The sequence below is a fragment of the Carcharodon carcharias genome, chromosome 20 (genome assembly GCF_017639515.1).
Source record: "Carcharodon carcharias isolate sCarCar2 chromosome 20, sCarCar2.pri, whole genome shotgun sequence".
Classification (NCBI taxonomy): domain Eukaryota; kingdom Metazoa; phylum Chordata; class Chondrichthyes; order Lamniformes; family Lamnidae; genus Carcharodon; species Carcharodon carcharias.
In genome coordinates this window covers 37,020,667-37,043,607 of record NC_054486.1, presented here as the reverse complement: position 1 = coordinate 37,043,607, position 22,941 = coordinate 37,020,667, and the positions used below count along the sequence as shown (strand labels likewise).

The 22,941-nt window shown below is 42.7% G+C and overlaps 1 protein-coding gene across 2 annotated transcripts in view; it reads right to left on the bottom strand.

Moving 5' to 3' along the window:
* The window catches only part of zfyve1 (zinc finger, FYVE domain containing 1), a 109,016-nt gene that overhangs the window by 18,201 nt on the left and 67,874 nt on the right, over window positions 1–22,941 (bottom strand). For both annotated transcript variants that reach the window (XM_041215023.1, XM_041215022.1), the window contains exon 9: window positions 17,259–17,439. In XM_041215023.1, the coding sequence (XP_041070957.1) occupies window positions 17,259–17,439 (181 nt within the window). The remainder of the gene's footprint in view (window positions 1–17,258; window positions 17,440–22,941) is intronic.

Here is a 22,941-nt window from a genome sequence, read left to right as displayed (position 1 = left end):
AGAGGTCAGTGCACCAGACAACAACAGCACCACCCTTGTCAGCAGGTTTGATGACAATGTCAGGGTTGGACCTGAGAGAATGGAGTGCAGTAAGTTCAGAGAGAGACAGGTTAGAATGGGTGAGAGGAGCAGAGAAATTGAGACGACTAATGTCGCGCCGACTGTTCTCAATGAAAAGATCAAGAGAAGGTAAGAATCCAGAGGGAGGGGTCCAGGTGGAGGGAGAATATTGGAGATGGGTAAAAGGATCCGTCGAACTGGGAGAGGACTCCTGCCCAAAAAAGTGAGCCCGGAGACGAAGACGGCAGAAGGAGAGTTCAGCATCATGCCGAGCCCGAAATTCATTGAGGTGAGGGCGTAAGGGTATGAAACTAAGTCCTTTGCTGAGCACTGAACATTCAGCATTGGAGAGGGGAAGGTCAGGGGGTATAGTGAATACACGGCTGGGGTTGGGATTGGAAGATGGGGTGGGACGGAGGGACGGGCAGGGCTGGAGGGTCCTAGATGGGTGTTGGTGTCGATGAGTTGTTGGAGCTTGCGTTCCTTAGCACTTGAGAGAAAGAGAAAAAGTTTCTTGTTGAGGCGTCGGATGAGCCGAAGAATAAAATGAAACTGGGGGCACGCGCAGCTTTGAAAAAGGGTACGGCGGTGCTGCTGGAGGGAGAGGTCGAGTGTGTTCATATGGCGGCGCATAGCATCGAGTGTGGATTTCAAAATGTGACGGGAACAGCAGTCCGAGAAATGTTTTATGTCCCGGAGATACCTGTAATCCTGGGTGGGTTCGAAACATGAGGGGTGGAATTTCAGTTGAAATCCACGTGGGGTAAGTCGGATACGGAGACAGTCACTGAGAAAGGAGTGGTCTCCTCTACACTGGAGAGACCAAACGTAAACTGGGCGACTGCTTTGCAGAACACCTGCGGTCTGTTGGCAAGAATGACCCAAACCTCCCTGTCGCTTGCCATTTTAACACTCCACCCTGCTCTCCTGCCCACATGTCTGTCCTTGGCCTGCTGCATTGTTCCAGTGAAGCCCAACGCAAACTGGAGGAACAACACCTCATCTTCCGACTAGGCACTTTACAGCCTTCCGGACTGAATATTGAATTCAACAACTTTAGGTCTTGAGCTCCCTCCCCCATCCCCACCCCCTTCCTTTTTTTTTCCAATAAATTATATAGATTTTTCTTTTCCCACCTATTTCCATTATTTTTAAATATTTTAAAATCTTTTATGCTCTCCCCACCCCCACTAGAGCTATACCATGAGTGCACTACCATCCATTCTTAATCAGCACATTCGTTTAGATAATATCACCAACTTTAACACCTATGCGTTCTTTTGTTCTATTGTTGTTGACATCTTTTGATGATCTGCTTCTATCACTGCTTGTTTGTCCCTACAACCACACCAACCCCCTCCACTTCTCTCTCTCTCTCTCTCTCCGCCCCCCCCCCCACACACCTTAAACCAGCTTATATTTCAACTCTTTCTTGGACTCGAACTCAAGTTCTGTCGAAGGGTCATGAGGACTCGAAATGTCAACTCTTTTCTTCTCCGCCGATGCTGCCAGACCTGCTGAGTTTTTCCAGGTAATTCTGTTTTTGTTTTGGATTTCCAGCATCCACAGTTTTTTTGTTTTTATCTCTGTGTTTAATTGACTGCCACTGCTCTTCAAGAAATGCCTACCTCCTTGAAGAAGTTCTGTTCTTTTCTGCGACAAGATTTCCGTACCTCTCTTTTGCCTTGCTCACATTCATTGCTTTCCATTTCCCTCCTGACAAGGTGTTTACTAAAACCCGCTTTCACAGCCATATCTCCTTTCTCAGTGACTGTTTCCGTCTCCGACTCACCCCACGTGGATTTCAACTGAAATTCCACCCCTCATGTTTCGAACCCACCCAGGATTACAGGTATCTCCGGGACATAAAACGTTTCTCGGACTGCTGTTCCCGTCACATTCTGAAATCCACACTCAATGCCATGCGCTGCTATATGAACACACTCGACCTCTCCCTCCAGCAGCACCGCCGTACCCTTTTGCAAAGCTGCGCGTGCCCCCAGTTTCATTTTATTCTTCGGCTCATCTGACGCCTCAACAAGAAGCATTTTCTCTTTCTCTCAAGTGCTAAGGAACGCAAGCTCCAACGACTCATCAACACCAACACCCATCTAGGACCCTCCAGCCCTGCCCGTCCCTCCGTCCCCACCCCATCTTCCAATCCCAACCCCAGCCGGGTATTCACTATACCCCCTGACCTTCCCCTGTCCGAAGCTGAACGTTCAGTGCTCAGCAAAGGACTTAGTTTCATACCCTTACGCCCTCACCTCAATGAATTTCGGGCTCGGCATGATGCTGAACTCTTCTTCCGCCGTCTTCGTCTCCGGGCTCACTTCTTTGGGCAGGAGTCCTCTCCCAGTTCAACGGATCCTTTCACCCATCTCCAATATTCTCCCTCCACCTAGACTCCTCCCTCTGGATTCTTACCTTCTCTTGATCTTTTCATTGAGAACAGTCGGCGCGACATTAGTCATCTCAATTTCGCTGCTCCTCTCACCCATTCTAACCTGTCTCTCTCTGAACTTACTGCACTCCATTCTCTCAGGTCCAACCCTGACATTGTCATCAAACCCGCTGACAAGGGTGGTGCTGTTGCTGTCTGGCGCACTGACCTCTACCTCGCGGAGGCTGAGTGTCAACTCGCAGACAGTTCCTCCTACCTCTCCCTGGACCATGACCCCACCACTGAACATCAAGCCATTGTTTCCAGGACTGTCACTGACCTCATCTCCTCCGGGGATCTTCCTCCCACAGCTTCCAACCTGATAGTCACCCAACCTCGGACGGCCCGCTTCTATCTCCTACCCAAAATCCACAAACAGAACTTTAACATCTATGTGTTCTTTTGTTCTATTGTTGTTGACATCTTTTGATGATCTGCTTCTATCACAGCTTGTTTGTCCCTACAACCACACCAACCCCCTCCACTTCTCTCTCTCTCTCTCTCTCTCTCCGCCCCCCCCACACACCTTAAACCAGCTTATATTTCAACTCTTTCTTGGACTCGAACTCAAGTTCTGTCGAAGGTTCATGAGGACTCGAAACGTCAACTCTTTTCTTCTCCGCCGATGCTGCCAGACCTGCTGAGAGTTTCCAGGTAATTCTGTTTTTGTTTTGGATTTCCAGCATCTGCAGTTTTTTTGTTTTTATTAGGAATAAACAGGTCTTTTTCTGAATGGCAGGCAGTGACTAGTGGGGTACTGCAGGGATTATTGCTGGGACCCCAGCTGTTCACTATATATATTAATAATTTAGATGAGGGACCTAAATGTAATATCTCCAAATTTGTAGATGACACAAAGCTGGGTGGGAGGGTGAGCTGTGAGGAGGGTGCAGAGATGCTTCAGTGTGATTTGGACAAGCTGAGTGAGTGGGCAAATGCAGTATAATGTGGATAAATGTGAGGTTATCCATTTTGGTAGCAAAAACAGGAAGGCAGATTATTATCGGAATGGCTACAAATTGAGAGAGGGGAATGTGCAACGAGAGCTGGGTCTCCTCGTTACCAGTTGCTGAAGGTAAGCATGCAGGTGCAGCAGGTGGTAAAGGAGGCAAATGGTGTGTTGGCCTTCATAGCGAGAGGATTCGAGTAAAGGAGCAGGGATATCTTGCTGCAATTGTACAGGGCCTTGGTGAGACCACACCTGGAATACTGTGTGCACCTTTGGTCTTCTTATCTGAGGAAGGATGTGCTTGCTATAGAGGGAGTGCAGCGAAGGTTTACCCGACTGATTCCTGGGATGGCGGGACAGACATATGAGGAGAGATTGAGTTGGTTAGGATTATATTCGCTGGAGTTCAGAAGAATGAGGGGGGATCTCATAGAAACCTATAAAATTCTAACAGGACTAGATAGGGTCGATGCAGGAAGGATGTTCCCGATGGTGGGGGAGTCCAGAACCAGGGGTCACAGACTGAAGATGCGGGGTTTAGGACTGAGATGAGAAGAAATTTTTTCACCCAGAGAGTGGTGAGCCTGTGGAATTCTCTCCCACAGAAAGTAGTTGATGCCAAAATATTGTATGTTTTCAAGAATTAGTTGGATATAGATCTTGGGATCAAAGGATATGGGGAGAAAGCGGGAACAGGCTATTGAGTTGGATGATCAGCTATGATCATAATGAATGGCGGAGCAGGCTCAAAGGGCCGAATGGCCTACTCCTGCTCCCAGTTTCTATGTTTATAGAGTTCGAGCATGATTTTGGTGATTAGTTGGTGAGTTTTAAGTACTTTTCTCTAATTTAGGGCAGCAATATAAATCATATCCCTGGTCCTACAAGTACTTTATTAAATTTATGGCTACTTAACATAACTCCAAATAATCATTGAATGATATTTCTGAACTTGAAACCCTAATTAAATAACATACAATAGAAAAGGCAAGGCAGGTGATATATTAAACTGTAGGATGTGGGAACTGGAAGGCAATCACGCCGGAAGTCGAGAGTCTGCAGCTTGAAGAACATCAGCTCAGAAATGATGAGCTGGAGTCTGAGCTTCGGACACCTGAAATACATCAGGGACTGAGAGAGATATGTGGAAACTTTGTTCCAGGAGGCAGTCACATCCCTTAGGTTAAGTACTTCAGGTTTGTTTCATGGTGAGAGTTGGGTGGATGTGACAAGTAAGCTAGGTATTGAGATCCAGAAAGTAGCAGTGGGGGAGCCTCAGACCTTGCGCTTGTCCAAAAGGTTCAAGGTTCTAGCAGTCTGTTTGACAAGGGCAGGGACTGCCGGGAGGATGAGCAAACTGACCAGCATCATGGAATAGGGAGTCATTCAGGTTGTGGGGGGGAGTTAAAAAGAATGTACTAGTAATAAGGGATAGCATGGTTAGGGGGATCGAGACTCTTCTCTGCAGCTAGGAGCACGAGTCACAAAGGCATTGTTGCTTGCCCGGTGCCAGGTAAAGGACATCTCCTCATTGCTGGAGGGGAACTTGGAATGCGGGAAAGATCCAGATGTCATGGTTCTCGTATGTACCAATGACATAGGCAGGACTAAGAAAAAAGTTCTCATGAGAAGCTAACAGCTAAATTAAAAAGCAGAACCGCAAAGGTAATAATCTTCAGATTACTATCTGAGCCACATGTAAATTGGCACAGGGTAAGTAAGATCAGAGAGTTGAATGCACAGTTCAAAGATTAATGCGGGGGAAATGAGTCCCAATTCATGAGGCACTTTCACCAGTAGAAGAATGCTGTTCCATTGAAATGGGTTTCATTTGAACCACACTCGACTAATGTCCTGAAGGATCGAGTAACTAGGACTGCAGACAGGGTTGAAACTAAATAGTGGTGATGAGTGGGAAGGGGGCTGGATTCAAGTGAAGTGAAATTTAGAAAGTTAAACAGAAAGGATAAGGCAGGGTAGCCATATGGGTAGCAATAGCCAGTGTGACAGCAAGGGACAAATACAAACATAAGAGTGCACCAGAAAATAGGGTCAGAGTTGGGGAAAATAGTAAAAAGACAGAACTAAAAGCCCTTTATTTGAATGTATGCAGCATTCATAACAAGACATTTGAATTTATGGCACAAAAATAAATAAATAGGTATGATATGATAGCCATTATGGAGACATGGTTGTAAGTTAGCCAAAGCTGGGAACTGAATATTCAAGGGTATTTCAAAAGTACAGGAAGAATTTTTTAATAGATGAGATGAGATCAGTGCAGTGATGAAAAATGATCTTGGTTCAGAAGATCGAGATGTAGAATTAGTTAGGGTGGAGATAAGAAATTACAAGCGAAAGAAGTCACTGGTGGGAGTAGGTTAAAGGCCCCTGAATAGTAATCTGTGATCTGTTGGACAGTGTAGAAGTCAAGAAATATTGGGCCTTGGCAGAAAGGTGCTGCAATAATTGTGGGCAATTTTAATCCTCGCAAAGATTGGACAGGTCAAACTGATAAAGGTAGCTATGAAGAATGGTTCATACTGTGTATTCAGGACAGGTTCTTTGAACAGTACTCTCTGAAATCATCCAGGAAGCAGGCTATTTTATGCCTGACAATGTGTAACAAAACAGGATTAGTTAATTATCTCACAGCAAAAGATCCTGTTGGGCTGAGTGATCATAAGATAGAATTCCACATTCAGTTTGGGGGTGAGAAACTTAGTCTGAAACTAGTGTCTTAAACAAAAGCAATTACAAAGGTATGTAGACACAATTGGCTACAATGAACTGGATGGTACAGAAGCAGTGGCAGACATTTAAGGAGATATTTCATAACTCTCAACCAAGTTACACTGCATTGAGCAAGAAGACTCTACAAGAAGGATGAAACATCCGTGGTTAACTAAGGAAGTTAAGCTTGGTACAAAATTGAAAGAAATGGCAAATACTGCAAAGATTAGTGAAAGGCCAGGAGATTTGGAACATTTTAGAAATTAGCACAAGGTGACTAGAAAAATAATAAAGAGGGAGAAATTCGAATACGAGAGTAAACTAGCAGAAAATATAAAAATGGAGTAAGAGCTGCTACAAAAATATAAGAAGGAAGAGAGTAGCTAAAGTAAACGTTGGTTCCTTAGAGGGTTAGATTGGGAAATTAATAATAGGAAACAAAAAAAAAGGACAAGAGGCTTTGAACAAGTATTTTGTACCTGTGTTCACGGTAGAGGGCACAAAAAGCATCCCAAGAATAGTAGAAGATCAAAGGGCAGAAGGAAGGGAAAAATTAAATGAATCACTATCAATAGTGAAAAAGTACTTGGGATTAAAAGCTGTTAAATCCCCTGAACTTGATGGCCTACATTCTAGGATCCTAAAAAAGGTGGCTGCATAGAGGGTTCATTCCAAAATTCTCTATATTGCGGAAAGGTTCCATCAGATTGGAAAACAGCAAATGTTAAACCCCTAACCATGAAAGGGTGAGAGGAGATAAAAAGCAGGAACCTAAGGCCATTTAGCCTAACATCTGTCATTGTGAAATTACTGGAATCCATTATAAAGGAATTAGTGGGAGGACATTTAGAAAACCTTAATGCAATCCATCTGCAATAAATAAATATCTGTGGAAGCAAATAGAGATCTTTGAAATGTGGTTGCTAAGATGTATGCTTAAAATTCCATATCAGACAAATGAAGAGGTGCTTGAAATTGCAGCAGCAAAAAGAACGCTAAAAAATGACATTCAGAACAGAAAAGGTCAGTATTTTGGCCATTTGATCAGAGCTGAACAGATACTCCAAGAAGGAAAAGTGGATGACAACAGAAAGAGGGGCTTCCTAGTTGGATGACAGATGTCATAGAGCAGTTGCAGACAAGCTACGATGGATGTCAGAGTGACGCAGATGAACATGATATACCATGACAACTGATCTCTTGGTACAAGGGGGAGGAGCACGAATACAATGTAGCTGAGTCCACATGGTTTTATGGAAGAGAAATCATGTTTGACAAATGTATTAACATTCTTTCAGTTGTAAGAAGCAGGGTGGATAAAGAAACCAGTAAATGCACTGTATTTGGATTTGCAAATGCCAGTGGATAAGGTGCCACATAAAAGATAACAGCTTATGGTTCTGGGGGTAATATATTAATGTGGATAGCAAATTGGCGAACAGGAAAGCCTCCATTATTTACAATCTATAATGATGACTTGGATGAAGACCAGAGTTTATTGTAATCAAATTTGCTGATGATACAAAGATTGATAGGGAAGCAAGCTGTGAGGAGCATACTGAGTCTGCTTAGGGTTAGATAGGTTAGGTGAGTCAGCAAAAATTAGCAAGTAAAATTTGGCAAATGGTGCATAATGTGGCAAAATGTGAGGTTATCTACTTTGGTAGAAAGAATAGGAAAGCAAAATATTTACACGGAGAAAGACTACAGAATGCAGCAGCACAGAGAGATCTGGGTGCTCTTATACAACTGTATTGGGTTTTGGTGAGACCACAGCTAAAGTACTGAATAGAGTTTTGGTCTCCTCATTTAACTTCTTATATTTTCTTCTTATACATGTTTTGGAGGCGGTTCAAAAAAGGTTGAGCAGGTTGGGCCTATACTTATTGAAGTTCAGAAGAATGAAAGACAATATTATTGATACACATAAGGTGGATTCGATGGGCCAAATTATCTTCTTTTGTGCTGTAAATGATTCTATGATTTTGAGGGGACTGAACAAGATAAATGCTGAGAGAATGCTTCCCCTCCCTAGGCTCCAGACCTCATTGCAGACTTGGTCCAAATATGGATAAAGGAACTGAGGTGAGAGTGATCAAGACCTCATCAGGGAGACCTAGTGAGACTGGCACAAAGGACGATGATTGTTTGAGGCCCATCATCTCAGCTACAGGAGTTCCTCAGGGCAGTGTTCTAGACCTAGCCATCTTCAGCAGCTTCATCAACTACCTTCCTTCCAACATAAGGTCAGAATTGGGGATGTTCACTGACGATTGCACAATGATCAGTATCATTCACAATTCCTCATAATCCATGCCTGCATACAGCAAGACCTGGGCAACATCAGACCTGTGCAAGTAACATTCGTGCCAGGTAATGACCATCTCCAACAAGAGAGTATTTAACCAATTCTTAATATTCAACAGCATTACCATCATGGAATCACCTGCCATCAATACGCTGGGGGTCATCATTGACCAGAAATGTACTGGGTCCATCATGTAAACACTGTCAACCTCAAGGAACAGGTCATGGACTTTTACCTCCCAAGGCCTCCAAAGCTTGTCTATGATCTACAAGACACACGTCAGGAGTATGATGGAATACCCCCCACTTGCCAAAGTGAGTGCAGCTCCAACGATACACAAAATGCTCAACACTATCCAGGACAAAGCTGCTGTTTGACTGGCATCACATCCATCACCTTAAGCATTTACAAGATGCACTCCGGCATTCGCCAAAGCTCCTTAGACAACACCTTCCAACCCATGACCTTTACCATCAGGGAGGACAAAGACAGCAAACACAGGGTATACTACCATCTGCAAGTTCCCCTCCAAGTCTCGCACTTTCCTGACTTGGAAATATTTCACTGTTTCTTCACTGTGTCTTGGTCAAAATCCTGGAAATTCTCCCTCGCAGCACTGCAGTTGCACCTACACCACATGGACTGCAGCTGTTCAAGAGGCTCACCACCCTCTGCTCAAGGGCATTTGGGGATGGGCACTGAATGCTGGCCTTGCCAGTGACACACATCCCATGAAGGAATAAAAACACCCTTGAGGAACGCCACCACAAATGACATCCCAGTCTGAAACCATCCATCCACCACCGCCCATTGCTTTCTGTCATCGAGTCAATTTTGCAACCATACCACCACTTTCTCTTTAATTCCATGGGCTTCCATCTGCTTAATAATATTCCTCTGCGGCACCTTGCCACATATTTTCTGAAATGCCATATATGCAGTATCTATTGCATCATCTTGATCAGCCTTCTCTGATGCCTCAAAAAATTGAATCAAATTAGTCAGACATTATTTACAAACATAAAAATTAGGAGCAGGAGTAGGCCACTCGGCCTCTCAAGCCTGGTCTTCCATTTGATAAGATCATGGTTGATTGTGGCCTCAACTTTACTTTCCTGTCTGCCCCCTATAATCTTTGACTCCCTTGTTAATCAATAATCTGTCTAACTCAAACTTAAAAATATTCAATGACCCTGCCTCCACTGCTCGCTGGGGAAGAGAATTTCATAGACTAATGACCCTCTGAGAGAAAAATATTCTCGTCTCCATCCTCCATAAACTGTGTCCTCTAATTCTAGTCTCTTTACCCAAGGGGAAACATCCTCTCAGGATCCAGCTTGTCAAGTCTCCTTGGGATCCTACATGCTTCAGTCAGATCACTTCTCATTCTACCAAACTCCACTGGATATAGTGCCAACCTGTTCAACCTTTCCTCATAAGATAACCCCTTGATTCCAGAAATAGTTGAATCTTCTCTGAACTGCTTCTAATGCAATAAGATCCTTTCTTAAGTAAGGAGACCAAAACTATACACAGTACTCCAGATGTGGTCTCACCAACTGCAACAAAACATCCCCACTTTTATGCTCGATTTCTCTTGCAATAAACCCAACATTCTACTTGCCTTCCTAGTCACTTGCTGTACCTGCAAAACAGCTTTTTGTGATTCATGTAACAGGATGCCCTCTGAAGTGCAGAGTTCTGCAATCTCTCTCCATTTAAATAATATACTGCCTTTAACAAAACTATCCTGGCTCTCCTTGATTAATCCATTCCTTTCAAATGAAAGTTTTTTAAAAAAATGTCATTTCATCGCTGGTAAAGCCAGCATTCGTTGCCCATCCCTAATTACCCTTGAGAAGGTGGAGGTGAACCGCCTCTTGCACCGCTGCAGTTACATTTTTATAGAATAGTTTCAGGAGATCTAATAAACGCTGAGTTTCCTCTCATAATTAAGTTTTCCCGTGTTTCAACAAAACTCTTCTGCACCTTCTCCATGGGCTTGGTTTCATCATAAAGTAAGGTGGTCCTATCAGTCCATATTCTTCTGAAGGAGCCAAATCCTGATATGTACAAAAATTAACCTTGACAATTTAAATGTAAATACAAAGATGATGAAGCAACTTCTGTGTCACATCACTACAGCATCACCAGCATGTAGATTATTTTCTAGTTGCCTTTCCTGCTTGATGCAAAATTTTCAGCAAGAACAACACGAAGTAGTCCCTTGGGGCAAGAGCTCTACTTACCAAAAAAACCAGCCATGTACAACTAAAGAGCTAAGAGACAACCTAAAACTAAAAGAAAGAGTATACAAAGATGCAAATAACAACAGATCCAGGCAAATGGATGATACAAAGAACAAACAGATAGTGAGAGCTACAAAAAGAAACCTGCAAAGGATATTAAAATGAACACAAACAATTTACATTTAATTTAGGGTTAAGAGGGTGGCCCTTCAAAAACCAATAGCAATCATACTGACCATGAAAATAATGAAATGGTGGATATGCGGAATAATTAGTTTGCATCAGTATCCCAACAAAATTAATACTGAACAGGAACAACGACTCCACAAAATTAACATAAGAAAAATAACAGTGATGATGAACATAATGGCACTGAAGAGTGACTATTTTTTCCCAAGCACCAGATAGTTTTCATCCCAGGTTTGAAAACTAAGTAGGTGAGATCATTGCAGTTGGCCTCACCATAATCTTTCTCAGTTCTCACTACTCAGATGATTTTTCAATCTTAAAGGAATGGTTCTGTCACTCCACCATTTAAAAAAAGATGAGAGGGAAACCAGGGAATTCTAGACCAGTTATCCTAATGTCTGTTGCCAAGAAATTACTGAAGCCTTTATTGAAGATAAAGTGACTTTAAACATTTTCAGCCAGCATGGATTTGTAAAGGGTAGAAGTTCATGAAATTGAAGACAACTTATTGACCTGGTTAGGAAATTTGCTGAGTGATAGTAAACAAACTAGAGATAATGGGGACCTGGACTCTAACTAGTAAGATGCAAACTAACTAGTAAGTGGTACCCTGCGAAGATCTGTGTTGGGGTCTCAATTACTCTCAGTATTTATTAATGACTTAGATGATGGAATAGAAAGCCACATATCCAAATTTGCTGAGGACACAAAAATAGGCGGCATTCTAAACAGTACAAATGGAAGCATAAAATTATAATAGAGATATTGATAGATTAAGTGAATGGCAGAACTGTGGCAAACTGGTTTCAATGTATGCATATATAAGTTCATCCAATTTGAAACAAAAAAGGATGGCACATGATACTCACTAACTTTAAAAAAAACTAGCAACAGTGGAGGCTCAAAGAGACTTGAGGCTCCAGATACACGATGAACATGAAAAAAATCTCATGAACAGGCACAGAAATAATTAAAAAGGTTAATGGAATGCTGGCCTTTATACCTAGAGGATCAGAATACAAAAGGGTAGAAGTTATGCTACAGTTATACAAAGCCCTAGTTAGATCACATCTGGAGTACTGTGAGCAGCTCTGAGCTTACCCTTATGGAAGGGTATATTGGCCTTGGAGGAAGTGTAACGTAGACTTACCAGAATGATACCAAGATTGCAAGAGTTAAATTGCTCTTAAATTACTCTCCAAGGAGAGATTACACAAATGAGGGTTGCATTCCCTGGAATGTAGAAGGTAAAGGGCTGATTTGATTGAAGTTTCAAGATATTAAAGGGAACAGGTGGAGTACAGATTTCCACTAGTTGGAGTGTCTTAAGACTGGAGGGGTGGGGGTGGGGTCATGGTGTAAAAATTAAAGACAGACCTTTAAGGAGTGAAATTAGGAAACATTTGTTTCCATAAAGGTTGGTAGACATTTCAAACTCTCTTTCCTAGGCACAATTGATGCTGGATCAATTGTTAATCCTAAATCTGGAGATTGATAACAACTTAAGATATCAAAAATTTAAGGAATACAAGGCAAAGTTGTTAGGTTGATCGTACCAAATGGCAGAATAGGCTCGACGACTAAACGGCCGTTTTAAAAATTCATTCATGGGATGTGGATGTCACTGGCTAGGCCAGTATTTATTGTCCATCCCTAACTGCCCTTGAGAAGATGGTGGTGAAATGCATTTTTGAACCGCTGCAGTCCATGTGATGTAGGTACACCAACAGTGCCGTTAGAGAGAGTGTTCCAGGATTTTACACCGCGACAGTGAAGGAATGGTGATATTTTTCCAAGTCAGGATGGTGAGGGACTTGGAGGGGAACTTCCAGGTGGGCTCCCATGTGTCTGCTGCCCTTGTCCTTCCAAATGATAGCAGCCTTAGTGAGTTCCTGCAGTGAATCTTGTCGATGGTACACACTGCTGCCACTGTGCATTGGTGGTGGAGGGAGTGAATGTTTGTGGATAGGGTGCCAATCAAGCAGGCTTCTTTGTCCTGGATGGTGTCAAGCTTCTGGAATGTTGCTGGAGCTGCACTCATCCAGGTAAGTGGAGAGTATTCCATCACACTCTTGACCTGTACATTGGAGAGGGTGGACAGGCTTTGGGGAGTCAGGAAGTGAGTTACTCATTGCAGGATTCCTAGTCTCTGACCTGCTCTTGTAGCCACAGTATTTAAATGGCTAGTCCAGTTTAGTTTCTGGTCAAAGATAACCCCCAGGATGTTGATAGTGAGTATTCAGTTATGGTAATGCCATTGAATGCCAAGGGGCGTTGGTTAGATTCTCTCTTGCTGGAGATGGTCATTGCTTGGCACCTGTATGGTGCGAATGTTACTCGTCACCCCAAAGCCTGGATATTGTCCAGGTCTTGCTGCATTTGGACATGGACTGCTTCAGTATCTGAGGAGTCACGAATGGTGCTGAACATTGTGCAAACATCAGCAAACATCCCCACTTCTGACCTTATGATGGAAGGAAGGTCATTGATGAAGCAGCTGAAGATGGTTGTGCCTAGGACACTACCCTGAGGAACTCCTGCAGTTATGTCCTGGAACTGAGATGATTGACCTCCAACAGCCACAACCATCTTCCTTTGTACTAGTTATGACTCCAACTAATGGAGACTTTTCCCCCAGATTATCATTGGCTCCAGTTTTGCTAAGGCTCCCTGATGCCACACTTGGTCAAATGCTGCCTTGATGCCAAAGGCAGTCACTCTCACCTCATCTCTGGAGTTCAGCTCTTTTGTCCATGTTTGAACCATGGCTATAATGAGGTCAGGAGTTGTGTGACTCAGCCAGAACCCAAACTGAACATCAGTGAGCAGATTATCACTAAGCAAGTGCCACTTAATACCACTGTTGATGACTCCTTCCATTAATTTACTGATGACTGAGAGTAGACTGATGGGGCAGTAATTGGCTGGTTGGATTTGTCCTGCTTTTTGTGTACAGGACATACCTGGGCAACTTTCCACATAGCCGGGTAGATGCCAGTGTTGTAGCTGTGCTGGAACAGCTTGGCTTGGGGTGCGGCATGTTCTGGAGCACAAGTCTTCAGTACTATTGCCGGAATATTGTCAGGGCCCACAGCCTTTGTAGTATCCAGTGCCTATAGCTGATTTTTTGATATCACCTGGACTGAATGGAATTGGCTGAAGACTGGCATCTTGTGATGCTGGGGACCTCTGGAGGAGCCAAAATGGATTATCCGTTCAGCATTTTTGGCTGAAGATTGTAGCAAATGCTTTAGCTTTATCTTTTACACTGATTTGCTGGGCTCCCCCATCAGTAAGGATGAGGATATTTGTGGACCCTCCTCCTCCAGTGAGCTGTTTAATTGTCCACCACCATTCATGGCTGGATGTGGCAGGACTGAAGAGCTTAGATCTGATGTGTTGGCTGTGGAATCACTTAGCTTTGTCTATCGCTTGCTGCGTACGCTGTTTGATACACAAGTAGTGTTGTAGCTTCGCCAGGTATTTTTAGGTATGCCTGGTGCTGCTCCTGGCATGCCCTCCTGCACTCTTCATTGTGCCAGGGTTGATCCCCTGGCTTGCTGGTAATGGTAGGGTGGGGGATATGCCAGGCAATGAGGTTACAGGTTTTGGTTGAGTACTGCTGCTGATTGCCCACAGTGCCTCATGGTTGCTCAGTGTTGAGTTGCTAGATCCATTCGAAATCTATCCCATTTAGCAAGGTGGGAGTGCCACACAACACAATGCAGGGCATCATCAGTATGAAGACGGGGTTTCATCTCCTGGTCACTCCTAATGATATTGTCATCCTTTAGGATTCGACCAGCTCAGTAAGTAATGGTGCTATTGAGACACTCTTGGTGATTGAGGTCCTCCCAGAGTACATTCTGCACCTTTGCCACCCTCAATGTTTCCTCCAAGTTGGTGTTCAGCATGGAGGAGTACTGATTCATCAGCTGAGGGGTAATCAGCAGAAGGTTACCTGCCCCATGTTTGACTTGATGCCACGAGACTTAATGGCGTCCAGAGTTGATGCTGAGGACTCCCAGGGTAATTCCCTCCCAACTGCCACCTCTGCTGTGTCTGTCCTGTCAGTGGTCCATCCAGTTTCATTCTTTGTTGACTTGTTTTTAGCGGTTTGATACAACTGAGTGGCTTGCTAGGCCATTTCAGATGGCAGTTAAGAGCCAACCACATTAGTGAAGCAAATAGGTTTTTACGACAATCAACATGGTTTCATGGTCATCATTAGACTTTTAATTCAAGGTTCCCCCAGAGTACATTCCGTGCCTTTGCCACCCTCAGTGCTTCCTCAAAGTAGTGTTCAACATGGAGGAGTACTGATTCATCAGCTAAGGTGTAATCAGAATGAGGTTTTTTATTGAATTTGTTTTATTTTTATTGAATTCCACCATCTGCCATGGTGGGATTTGAACACAAGTCACCAGAACATTACCTTGGGTCTCTGGAGTACTATTCTAGTGACAATACCATTACGTCACTGCCTCACCTACTCCTGTTCCCATGTTACACCACTTATGAAAGGTGCATTGATGTTAACAATATTTGCCCGAAGCAGACTGGAGAATTGCAAACGCTACACCCCTGTTCAAAAAAAGGTATCAAGATAAGCCCAGCAGCTACTGCCAGTCACTTTAACTCCGGTGGTGGGGAAATTTCTAGAAACAATAATTCAGGAGAAAATTAACTGTCACGTGGACAAGTGCGGGTTAGTTAAGGAACACCAGCATGGAATTCTAAAGGGAAAATTGAGTTTAACTAACTTGTTGGAATATTTTTGAAGAGGTGACAGCAAGGGTTGATGGCTGTTGATCTGGTATACATGGACTTCCAAAAGGCATTTAGTACAGAACTGCATGATGGACTTGTGAGCAAAGTTATAGCTCATGAAATAAAAGGGTAAGTAGCAACATGGATATTAAATTGGCTGAGTGACAGGAAACAGTAGTGGTTATTGGATGTTTTTTGAGCTGGAGGAAGATTTTGTAGTGGAGTTCCCCAGGCATCAGTGTTGGGACCCTTGTTTATCCTGATTATACATTAATGACCTCGACCTTGGTGTACAGGGCACAATTTCAAAGCTTGCAGATAGTTTGAAACTTGGAAGGATTGTTAACTGTGAGGAGGATTGTATCCAAAAGGACATAGACAAGTTGGTGGAATGGGCAGACAAGTAGCAGATGAAGTTCAATGCAGACAAATGTGAAGTGATTCATTTTGGTAGGAAGAACATATAGAGACGATATAAAATAAAGGGTACAAGTCTAAAGGGGGTGCAGAAGCAGAGGGACCTATGTTCATAAATCATTGAAGGTGGCAGGACAGGTTGAGAGAGTAGTTAAAAAAAGCATACAGTATCCTAGGCTTTATTAATAGGGGCAGAGAGTACAAGATAAAGGAGGTTATATTGGTCTTGTGTAAGACGCTAGTAGTTTGGCCTCAGCTGGAGTATTGGGTCCAGTTCTAGGTGCCGCACTTTAGGAAAGATGTGAAAGCATTGGAGATAGTGCAGAAAAGATTCACAAGAATATTTCCAGGGATGAGAGACTTGAGTTATGAAGATAATTAGAGAAGTTAGGGCTGAGAGGGGAGTTGATAGAAGTATTCAAAATCATGAGGGGTCTGGACAGAGTAGATGGGGAGAAACTGTTTGCACACGTGAAAGGATCAAGAATGAAAGGACACAGATTCACGGTAATTTGCACAAGAAGCAAATGCAATAAGAGAAAAAGCTTTTTCACACAGTGAGTGGTTAAAGTCTGAAATGCACTTCCCATGAGTGCGGTGGAGGCTGGTTCGATTGAAGCATTCGAACGGGAATTACATTGTTATTTGAAAAGGGTTATGGGGAGAAGGTGGAGAATGGCACTAAGTAAATTGCTCATTCAGAGAACCAGTGCAGACACAATGGGATGAATGGTCTTCATCTGCACTGTAAACATTCTGTGATAGATAGTAGATATTAAAATCAAAATAAGCAACATAATTATTTTGTAAAACAGGCCTATCTCCATCTAGTAACTGTCTCTCTTAATTATATATAGTCATTTGCACTCAAAATCTCATTGCCAAGATTACCTGGCCGTAACCAGGCACAAATAGCTTATAGAATTTGCTAGAAGTCTTGACTTTGCCTGAAACCAGCAGAGATTTTAAATAAGGACAACACAACTTAGATTGATATCGCACCCTTAACATAGTAAAGTGTCTCACAGTGCTTCACAGGAGCTTTACCAAATAAAACTGTGGGTCAGAATGAGATGGAGCTGGGTGGTAGTGCTGGCAGCATTGTAGAGAGGAGGAGGATGGTGCATAGAATAGTTTTACCTGCTCTGATTTCTGCATCTTCGTAGCACTCATCACACACTCGGACAGGAACTGAACCCCAACCACGTTCTGGAACAGGCTTGGATTTTGATGAGCAACGATCACAGAAGCCTTCACCACAGGCTCTACAGTGGTGCTTTGTTTCCTGGTCTTCAAAGGGTTTATTGCACTTATGACAGTTCTGTGAAATAAATATAATACCCATTAAAACCTTTTTCCACTACTAGACAGGGTGGCATTTGTCTTTTATTGCACAGTGTAGCTTATTTTACAACATTACAGCTTTCTAACATCAGTACCTGGGAGACTGGAGTAGCTTTATATCTTTCCTTCATTAAAGACAGCCATGCAGAATTTGGAGGTTTGTACTTTGTCATATTTAGTATTTGAAATAAATAAAATATTCATTGAATGGACAGGTAAAAGTATGATGAGAAGCAGAGGACCAATTAGGACAATTGTCATGTTTCGAAAGGAAAACATCCTTCACCTACATTGAAGATAAGTCCAGCCTACCAACAGGTATAACGTTGCAAACGACACATGTTAAATCATGCAATACCAATTCAATCTCAAACCTTATTCTTGTTCTACACAGGAAGTGCACTTCACTCAATTGCTGTCAGCAGACCAAAAGATCAAGGGAAAAATGACAGGGAAGGATTAAGGAGCTGCTCCGGACAGTGAACCCTAACATCTTCAATTCTCAGAATAAACCGAGGCCTGCCCTAGGATATCAACAACCAGCAGATGCAGAGCAGAACACACCAGCTACTGGTTCTAACATCAAAGGTTAATTTGAAGGTGTTGAGGCAGGTGCGCATAGCTAGCTCCATTCCAGCTTGTTCACCAACAATATTCCGCCCATCTAAAGGTAGATTCCAAAATGCAGGCAAAGTGAAGTATGCCTTTTTATTATAGCATACAACCAATGCTGAAATCATTAAAAGCTGTTAGTTTGTCATGAAAATATAATAATTCTAGTAATATTATTGAGATTTATTGCAAAGGTAGGTTAATAGTAATTTCTCTGTGAGTATGTGTGTGTAGGATTTAATTGAATTGGACCACAGCAGGTCTGGTGGTTTTGAGTCATCAAAAAGAAGCTAAGTTTGAAATGCTAAATACATAAACATGGCTGAAGTTTTAGAATGTGATACGTGAGGTACATTTGCACTTTTAAATAAATGAGGTTCGTTTGAATTTCAAAAAGATGGTAAGATGTTACACCTAGCCATAAGAAGCCAAGCCAAACAGTGTTCATTTTTCCCAAAGGTTACTGATAAAATTAGTACTATGAAAATACTTGTACTATGAGAGGTGTAAAGTTCCAAAGACATAACTGGACAATGGAATTTGCATTAAAAAGGGAGAAACATGTCTAAAGGAGGTGAGGCTATGTATCAGAGGGGGAAGGCATTTTAAGATTTAACACAAGTGTGAAAGGCATCTAGCCCTCTGCGCATCAAGCTGTTGTTCACAGGAACCAAAGCTGAGGAAACTCACTTTGAATTCCACTGCCCAGGGTATTGTGTCAGTTTAAATCTATTTGTTTTTACCGTTGTCTTAACAGGGGTGTAACTGGAAGCCAGATTAATTAGGGGTTTTAAGAGTTATTATAGTTGTAAGTTATAGACCCATGTATGTGCTTGAAATCTTTTCTTTTGTTAATAAATATTTAATTTAGTTTTCTAAAAACTTCTGAAGTTGTGGCAGTCTTACTACTTCTGAATTCAGGGCATGCATCTTGAAATAAAATACAAATTGCAAAACAGTTGTGACCGCGTGATCAAGTTTCCCTTGTGGATTTGATCCGTCTAGCACAGGTCATCTGACAAGTTCCACAAATGTCATCAGCAACCTGGCTTTATCTAAAGGGAAACCCGGTTCCATCAACTGTTATAAGCTACAAGAGTAGTCATTAATTACACTCGAGGTCCTGGAAGTTGTTTACAAAAAAGCAGGCCCATAACAACACTTCAATATCATACAAGCATTTGACTGGTGTAAAATATGTTTTACAACTTTTAAAAATGAATCAATTACCAATAAACTTATCAATTACAACTGTACCAATGATTTATCCTCTCTACATTCTCAGCTTCATTTAAATCAGCAAACATAATTTTCCTGTGCTTTAAATTGGCTTTAAGCATTCCCAAATGTGATGAATTTTTAAACTGGGGCTGAGATTTCTGCTTACCCACATAATAAAGTATCAGGCACCTCAGGATGGAAAGCCAGTGATTACATTACTCTTCTGTAACCATAGCTTATGGCTTGCCTTCATCTCACAGCAGCTTTCACTCTCATTCTGCTTCTAGGTGCATCAATTTCTATTTGGAAAATCTGTGCTATTTTCCACCTGCCTCCAATTTCCTCCCCTCACCTCAACACAAGAAGACTTGATTAAAGTATGTAAACTAAGGAAGGTGCTACATGTTCTACATGTGGAAAGATTATTTGAATTAGTTAAAATTAGGCAATTTTAAAGCAGTCTGCCATTACAAGAAATCTGTGTTTACAAGACAGAAGGAGAGATCTGTTAAAGGAACCTCCATTCAAAAAACTCAAATTGACTCAGAATGCTGTGAATCAGGCCTTCATAGACTGAGGAGGACAATGTAGATCTTTTGTTTCTCTTCGAGGTTCCAAAGATGTTCAGGTCTGCTGAGGAACAGTGAAGAGTGTGTGCATCTGAACCACTACCTACAGAAAAGGAAATTCCCACATTATTAGTAGGAGAATCATCATTTTTTCTTTGGAATATTCATCATCCCTCTCTCCATCCATCTGGTTCATTAATGAATGAGGCATTACAGAATACTTTGTTGCAGCAATAGTAGTTCGCAGACCCTCTACAGCTGTACAAATCTTCACAAGAGCTGAATGAGCTTCACTATTCAAGAGCAGCCAGCAGTCCAACATTTCCCCAAAGAACCAAGAAGGGTAAGAAAAAAGAAAAGGAAAATCTCTGTTAATTGCCTTTACTTTGCAGACCAGAAGCAGAAATCTCTGTCTGAAGAGGTCGGTAAGATTCTGGAGAAAATACATCCTATATGTGCTCAAAGAGAGCCGAGAATACAGTCAGAGACTGAGACCACCGGCGTAAGAGACTTTGAGGGTATGTATAATAGTTTATAGTCATAGAGGTCTACAGCACAGAGGCCCATTGAGTCTGCGCCGGTCAAACAAGTACCTAACTATTCTAATCCCATTTTCAGCACTAGGCCCATAGCCTTGATGCCATGGCATTGCAAATGCACATCCAAATACTTCTTAAATGTTATGAGGGTTTCTGCCTCTACCACCCTTTCAGGCAGTGAGTTCCAGATTCCCACCACCCTCTGGGTGAAAAAATTCTTCCTCACATCCCCTCTAAACCTCCTGCCCCTTACTTTAAATCTATGCTCCTGGCTATTAATTCCTCCACCAAGGGGAAAAGTTCCTTCCTGTCTACCCTATCTATGACCCTCATAATTTTATACACCTCAATCATGTCTTCCCTCAATCTCCTCTGCTCCAGGGAAAATAACCCCAGTCTATCCAATCTCTCCTCATAACTAAAACTCTCCAGCCCAGGAAACACCCTGGTAAATCTCCTCTGCACTCTCTCTAGTGCAATCACATCCCTCCTATAATGCGGATCCCAGAACTGCACACAATACTCTAGCTGTGGCCTAACTAGCATTTTATACAGTTCCAGTATAGCCTCCTTGCTCTTCTTTTTTTTTGCCTCGACTAATAAAGGCAAGTGTCCCATATGCCTTCTTAAGTTTGGGGATAATTACTCAGTGGGGTCGGGGGCAGGTGGGAGGAGAATGTAAAGTAGAGGGCTAACTCTAATGATAGCTCCTTACACACATGCTCAGTAATTACGTCACAGTGACACCACTCACTGAGAGGAGATGATTTTGAAGCATCTCAGAGTGGCTCCAGCTATGCCTTGCTCTTATTTAACCTTTGTAAATAGTTAACATGGAAATAAATGTTTTTGAATAAATGACCATTGCCTCCAGCAAGATGATCTCTCGAATAAGAAGCCAACGAATCCCAAGATAAACTCACAATAACAGAACTTCCCATCTGTCTTTACATATATAAATATTCGACTGACCCATAGGGTGCAGCAGCCAATCCCATTCTCATCTCAACATTCATGCAGAAGTGGTTGCTTGTTACTGAGCAGGAGCAGGATTCCTAACCCAACCAATAGTGTTCCAATTACCAAACCTAATTCCATATAGGAAGAATGTGATTACACTGGAGGGGGTGCAGAGGAGATTCACCAGGATGTTGCTTGGGATGAAACATTTAATTTATGAAGAGAGGTTGGATAGACTTGGGTTGTTTTTATTGGAGCAGAGAAGACTGAGGGGCAACCTGATCGAGGTGTACAAGATTATGAGGGGCATTGTCAGGGTGGATAGGGAGCAACTGTTCCCCTTAGTTGAAGGGTCAGTCACAAGAGGGCATAAGTTCAAGGTGAGGGGCAGGAGGTTTAGGGGGGATGTGAGGAAAAACTTTCTTATCCAGAGGGTGGTGACGGTCTGGAATGCAGTGCCAGGGAGGGTGGTAAAGGCAGGTTGCCTCACATCCTTTAAAAAGTACCTGGATGAGCACTTGGCACATCATAACATTCAAGGATATGGGCCATGTGCTGGTAAATGGGATTAGGTAGGTAGGTCAGGTGTTTCTCATGTGTCGGTGCAGATTCGATGGGCCGAAGGGCCTCTTCTGCACTGTGATTCTGTGAAAACGTTCCTGTACCAAAATTCTTCTTAAACAAGATGATAACCTTGATTGGTGCTCCCATCCACTGTTAGCACTGAAAGAAAAATGGGAAATCTTGATTTACCCTCGTTCCCTATCACAAAATACCTTCAATCCATCCTCCAGGGATATCATAAACAGGGTATAATGGTATAAGAGCAGCACTCATCCATGGCTTTGCTGGAGTGAAACATGGCTGGCGTGAAAGAGTAGGAACAGAAGAACATGAGGCACCAGTTCATACACTGACCTCTCCCCATACTCGTCAAATTATTGAAGCATTTCCCCTGTCACGAGATGGTCAAATTGGCCTCCCATTCCTCAGATGGAGTTTCCGATACGAAGCAGACCTCTGGGGAGATGCCATGCAAATCCAAGATTGTCCCTTGATGATACAAGGAATAGAGGACATAGATGTAAGGTTTTGGCTAAGAAATACAGGGGTAATATGAGGAAGAACTTCTTTACGCAGCATGTGGAACTCACTGCCCATGAGGATGTTGGAAGCAGAGATAATCAAGGATTTCAAAAGAACATTGAATGGCCACTTGAAGGAAAAAAACTTGCAGGGCTCTGGTGATAGTTGCAGGGCAATAGGACTGACTGGATATCTCCACGGAGAAACTTAGAAACTAGGAGTAGGAGTAGGTCATTCGGCTCTTTGATCCACCATTCAATATGACCATGGCTGATCCTCTATCTCAACGCCATACTCCTGCGTTCTCCCCATACCCCTTGATGCCCTTAGAGTCCAGAAAACTATTTCCTTCTTAAAGGCCTCCACAGCCTTCTGTGGTAGAGAATTCCATAGGTTCACCACCCTCAGAGTGAAGACGTTTCTCCTCATCTCAGTCCTAAATGGCCTACCCTGTATCCTGAGACTGTGACCCCTTGTTCTAGACTCCCCAGC